Source organism: Tupaia chinensis, unplaced genomic scaffold (assembly GCF_000334495.1).
Source record: "Tupaia chinensis unplaced genomic scaffold, TupChi_1.0 Scaffold000037_13, whole genome shotgun sequence".
In the NCBI taxonomy this organism is placed as follows: domain Eukaryota; kingdom Metazoa; phylum Chordata; class Mammalia; order Scandentia; family Tupaiidae; genus Tupaia; species Tupaia belangeri.
In genome coordinates, this window is record NW_006159471.1 from 367,797 (window position 1) to 373,980 (window position 6,184).

General features: G+C 53.3%; 1 protein-coding gene across 1 annotated transcript in view; it reads left to right on the forward strand.

Moving 5' to 3' along the window:
- Positions 1-6,184, forward strand: part of DLL3 (delta like canonical Notch ligand 3) — a 12,216-nt gene that overhangs the window by 4,668 nt on the left and 1,364 nt on the right. Inside the window, exons 6-8 of the mRNA XM_027771639.1 lie at positions 1,481-1,698; positions 2,964-3,206; positions 3,352-3,574. Of these exons, the coding sequence (XP_027627440.1) occupies positions 1,481-1,698; positions 2,964-3,206; positions 3,352-3,574 (684 nt within the window). The remainder of the gene's footprint in view (positions 1-1,480; positions 1,699-2,963; positions 3,207-3,351; positions 3,575-6,184) is intronic.

Below are 6,184 nucleotides of genomic sequence, written 5' to 3' on the forward strand. Positions count from 1 at the left end.
AGAGAAAATGAGAAAGCACCCCCGTGGGAGATGGCCACATCACATCCCTCTTGTCTCAGGATTCTGGGCAAGTACAACATGCCCAGCATGATTTCCTTTTCTTTTTTAAAATTAATCATCATCATTATTATCATTATTATTTTGGAGAAGTTTTCACTATAGGGCACGTGCGCTCGCCAGAAAGAGAGCGACAGAGAGACAGAAAGTGAGAAATCACCCCCCAGGGGGGATGACCACTCCGCAATCCCTTCTCCTCCATTCTCCTCTCGGGATCTTGGGCACGCACGCACACACACCTGGCATGAGTTTAAGCCACCGGGTCCAGGACTCGAACTGCAGTCGACTACATGGGAGTCCAGCGACATAGCCATTAAGCTAACTGCTGGTCCTATCATCATCATTATTATTATAATTAATCAAGAAGAATAGAGAGAAAGTGAGAATGCAACTACCAGGTCTAGGACTTGAACCATGGCCGATCATGGGAATCCAGGACCCAGACCACCATACCACCTGCTGGCCTCATCCCAGCATGATTTTCAAGCTGCTGGGTCTGGGTGGGACTTGAATTGGTCAGTAGGCCATGTGGTATCCAGCTGCGTTAACTCCCCTCCACCTGACTGGCCTGGAACCACTGTTTTTTATTTTTGGAGAGGTTTTTGCTATAGGGCGCATGCACTTGCCAGAAAGACAGAGAGAGAGGGAGAGATAGAAAGCGAGAAATCACCCCCCAGGGGGGATGGCCACGCCGCAATTCCTTCTCTTCCATTCTCCTCTCGGGATCTTGGGCATGCATGCACACGCACCTGGTGTGAGTTTAAGCCACCGGGTCCGGGACTTGAACCGTGGTTGACTACATGGGAGTCCAGTGACATAACCATTATGCCAACTGCTGGTCCCAGAACCATTGGTTTTTACAAGCTCAGGATCCCTGCCATCACCCTGGATCCCCTTAGATTCTTCCCCAAATTTCAGAGCCCCACCAAGGCCCCTAGAACTCACAGGCTAATCCAGATCTTTCCAGACCTACTCTAATCCAAGACCCTTCCATCTTTCCTGAAAGGTCAGTGGCCCCTCCCTAGTCCCATGTCCCCTTTCCTCAAGCCGATTTTTTTTTTAATCTTTTTTTTTTATTCTTTTTTTTAGTTTTTATTTTATTTTATTTTTTTTATAATCTTGCCTCAAGCCGATTTGGGAGCCCCGAACCTGTCCTCCTTCCAGGAGCACAGACTGAAGCCCAGTGGCCTAGGTGTCAATCTTTATTCTCCAACTCCTAGCTGGGCAGGTCCCGCCCCTCTCCCGGCTTTAGTTTTCCCCAGTAGACTGGAGGTCATATTTGCCATCTAGACCAGAGGCTTTTCTGTCCCCAGGATGAAACAAGGGGACACCTGGAAAGTTCTCAGAGCCTCTGCTTCCCTTCCTACCCTGGCCTCCTCCGACATTGCTGTCTCTCTGGTCTCTGCTTCTCCATCCCCCACAGCTGCGTGTCGAGCAGGCTGCAGCCCAGAGCATGGCTTCTGTGAGCAGCCCAATGAATGTCGATGCCTGGAGGGCTGGACTGGGCCCCTCTGCCTGGTCCCTGTCTCACCCAGCAGTTGCCTCAGCCCCAGGGGCCCATCCTCTGCCACCACGGGCTGCCTTGGACCTGGACCTGGGCCCTGTGATGGGAACCCGTGTGCCAACGGGGGCAGCTGTAGTGTAAGTATCTCCCCTTCCCACCTTACCATGATTAGTACTTTACCTGGGAGACCCTGCACACACCCACAGCCCCTGCCCCCGGGCTCCATGAGACTCCAGCTGGGGGAGGAGGTCTGAAAATGGCTATCAAAGAGGGTTTCCCAGAAGAGTCCAGCCTGCATCTGGGACCTGACGGTAGGATTAGATGATAGGATGGGATTAGGGAGAGTGGATTTGGCAGGTGGCACTGAGAGGTGTTGAAATGGGAGTGATAGGGACCAGCAGTTAGCGTAATGGCTATTTCGCTGGACTCTCACGTAGTAAACCGCGTTTTGAGTCCTGGACCCGGTGGCTTAAAACTCATGCCAGGCACGTGTGTGCGCGTGCCCAAGATCCCGAGAGGCGAATGGAGGAGAAGGAATTGTGGCGTGGCCATCCCCCCTGGGGGGTGATTTCTCACTTTCTATCTCTCTGTCTCTGTCTTTCTGGTGAGCGCACGTGCCCTATAGCAAAAACCTCTCCAAAAACAAACAAACAAAACAAAAACAAAAACAAACAAAAAAAAGAAATGGGGTGCTGAGGAGTCCTCTGTAGCCATAACGACCCCCACAGTGGGATAGAGAACAGTCCAGGACCATGGTGGGGGCATGGGGCCAGGAGGGTTGGGATTTGGGATCTGGAGACATGGTGGGTGGGGACATCAGAAAGGGCTTTCTGGACATGGGCCAGGGCTGGGGCTACTGCAGTGTGATTTGGCTGAGGGGACATGGTCAGAGAGGGCAGACCCGGTGAACAGCACTGGGAGCAGAGGTGTGTGAGGGGGTGGGTCTGACTGTAGTACTGGGATGACGTTCCTGGACATCGTCACCTTGGGAGAATGGGAGATGCAACACTCAGGGTGCCAGTTTGCGGTAGGGCCTGGGCAGGAAGATGGAGATAAGGCGTCATGGAGGAGATGGGCTTAGGGCTGGGCCCTCACAGGGGGATTTGTCTGTGTGGATGGAATCGGATGGGCAGGCAGGGAGGCAGCATTGGTAGGCAAACATGTAGCAGTGGGAGTAGGGAATCAGGGTCCCCAGCAGGGCCCCAGCCTCCCTACTGTGGGTCACATGGCAGACACAGGAACATGGAGTACAGTGAGGTTGTCTGGGGAGGACTTCCCTGGTGAGTCCTCTGCACACTGGGACTTGGGACTGGACCAGGAGCAGCCCTGATGGGTAACACTGAGGAGGGGGATGGCATTTTGCTCCAAGGAAACCCCCATCCAAAGCCCTTTGCCCCTGCAGGAGACAGCAGGGTCCTTTGAGTGCGCCTGCCCCCGGGGGTTCTACGGGCCACGGTGTGAGGTGAGTGGGGTGACATGTGCGGATGGACCCTGCTTCAACGGTGGCCTGTGTGTCGGCGGTGCGGATCCGGACTCCGCCTACGTGTGCCACTGCCCGCCCGGCTTCCAAGGCTCCAACTGTGAGGAGAGGGTGGAACGGTACTGTGGGTCACATGGCAGACACAGGAACATGGAGTACAGTGAGGTTGTCTGGGGAGGACTTCCCTGGTGAGTCCTCTGCACACTGGGACTTGGGACTGGACCAGGAGCAGCCCTGATGGGTAACACTGAGGAGGGGGATGGCATTTTGCTCCAAGGAAACCCCCATCCAAAGCCCTTTGCCCCTGCAGGAGACAGCAGGGTCCTTTGAGTGCGCCTGCCCCCGGGGGTTCTACGGGCCACGGTGTGAGGTGAGTGGGGTGACATGTGCGGATGGACCCTGCTTCAACGGTGGCCTGTGTGTCGGCGGTGCGGATCCGGACTCCGCCTACGTGTGCCACTGCCCGCCCGGCTTCCAAGGCTCCAACTGTGAGAAGAGGGTGGACCGGTGCAGCCTGCAGCCATGCCGAAATGGTGAGGCAGGCAGGCCAGGATGGCGAGGGGTGGGACCCGGGGCCCTGCTTGGCTCAGGTAGGCCTGCATGGGAATCTTGGCTTTGTTTCTTACAGCCCAAGGGTTTGGGGCCAGAACCTACCACTCTGCCCAGCCAGTTCTGTGAGACCTGTAGGAAGATATTCCCTACCTCATAAATATTTACTGAGCACTGGGGGATGTGCGGGCCTGTCTGGACACTGGGATGCAGCAGGGAGAGATACAGACAAACCCCTGCCCTCCTAGAGCTCTGAGACAGGGATGGGCCTGGTGTGTGCCAAGGATGTGCAGGGAAGCCAGTATGGTGGGAGCAGGGAGAGCAAGGGGACAGTGGTGAGAGATGAGACCAGGAGGTGACTGGTTAGATCCTGTGGGACCTCCTGGGCCATGGGAAGACTCTTGTTTTTACCAAGTGACTTTGAGCCATAGGAGGGTTCTGAGCAGGAGGGAGCAGGAGGGAGACTGGGTCTGATTAACTGATTAAAAGATTAAATGAGGGGGGACCCGTAGTTGGTGTAATGGCTATGTCGCTGGACTCCCATGTAGTCAACCACGTTTTGAGTCCTGGACCTGGTGGCTTAAATTCACACCGGGCGTGTGTGCATGTGTGCCCAAGATCCCAAGAGGAGAATGGAGGAGAAGGGATTGCAGCGTGGCCATCCTCCCTAAAGGGTGATTTCTCATTTTCTGTCTCTCTGTCTTTCTGGTGAGTGCACACATGCCCCATAGAAAAAACCCCACAAAAAAAAAAAAAAAAAAAAAAAAAAAGATTAAGTGAGGGGTCCAGCAGATCGCGTATTGGTTATGTTGCTGGACTCCCATGTAATTAACTGCAGTTCGAGTCCCAGACCTGGTGTCTTAAAACTCACGGCGGGCGTGAGAGAAATATGGAGAAGGGATTACAGTGTGGTCATTCCCCCACCTGGAGGGTGATTTCTTGCTTTCTGTCTCTCTCTCTCTCTCTGTTTCTCTGGTGAATGCAGGCACCTATTAGCAAAAATCTATCTTAAGAAAAATAAATAGGGACCAGCAGTTAGTGTAATGGCTATGTTGCTAGATTCCCATGTAGTCGACCGCGGTTCGAGTCCCAGACCTGGTGGCTTAAACTCATGCCGGATGCATGTGTGTGTGTGCCCAAGATCCCGAGAGGAGAATGGAGAAGGCATTGCGGCATGGACATCCCCTGTGGGGGGGGGTTTATCGCTTTCTGTCTTTCTGTCTCACTCTGTCTCTCTGGCAAGCACACGCACCCTATAGCAAAAACCTCTTAAAAAAAAAAAAAGAAAGAAAAAAAAAAAGAAAAGGAAATAAATAAATGAGGGGCCAGCCCGTGACATGGTGGTTAAGGTGCTGGATCCCACATGGCTGACTGTGTAGTTCAAGCCCCAGACCCATGCCCCGAGACTTGAAAAACACGATGTGTGAGTGTGTGTTGTGTGCCCAAAAACCTGAGAATGGAGAAGGGATTACAATGTGGCTATCTTACCTAGGAGGCGTGCTTTCTCGCTCTGTCACACACACACACACACACACACACACACACACACACACACACGGCCTCTCTCAGGTGAATACACACAGCCTCTAGCAAAATTTACAAAAAATAAATCAGATTAGGGACCAGTGGTTAGCATAATGGCTATGTCGCTGGACTCCCATGTAGTCGACCACAGTTCACTTCCCGGACCTGGTGGCTTAAAACTCACGCTGGCCATGTGTGTGTCATACTGAGAGGAGAATGGAGGAGAAGGGACTGCAGTGTGGCCTTACCCCCTAGGGGGTGATTTCTCGCTTTCTGTCTCTCTCTTTGTCTGGCGAGCGCACATGCCCTATAGCAACCCCCCCCCAAAAAAAAAATCAGATGAAAGGAAAACATGAATATAAAGATCTTGTAAGTGAGTGGCTATAATAATTTTCTCCATGGCACTGAGTGTCCCCTCTGGGCTGAGTGACATGAGGGACACTAGCGGTACTAGGGTACCAGCCCTCAGAGCCCAGGGTGTTCAGGGCTGTGATGGGCGAGCACAAGGCACAATTACATACATGAGCTGGATGGAATAAGAGTCAGGACTTCCTGGAGGAGGGGACGTCTGAGGAGTGACCTGAAGGGTGAGCTGGGAAAGAGGAAAGGTGGGAAAAATGGGAAAGAGAAAGTGGATGGGCAAAGGCCAGTGATTCAACCAAGACCTAGTAGTTCTGGAACTACTGGCTATGACGGATGCAAGAAAGACACACAGAGCTGAAGGTGATGCTGAATTACCCGAACCGTCAGGTGGCAAAGAAGCCAGCGGGCTTCCCAAGCAGAGGAAAGGAAGCCGGGCTGGCCCCTGAGTTCAAGGAAAGGGTGGGGGGGCTGGTCCGAAGGTAGTGAGTGATCTCAAATGAGTGTTCAAAGTCAGTTACAGGTCCAACTCCTTATTCTACTATCTGTCCCCTTAAAAAAAAAAAAAAAAAAGGAAAGGGGAAACCCAGGCTGGCATTACGAGCTGAGAAATACAAGTGCGACGGGCGCGGGGGTCCCCAGTCCCTGGCTGCGCTCCTGACGTCCCTTCTCCCACAGGCGGGCTGTGCCTGGACCTGGGACACGCCCCG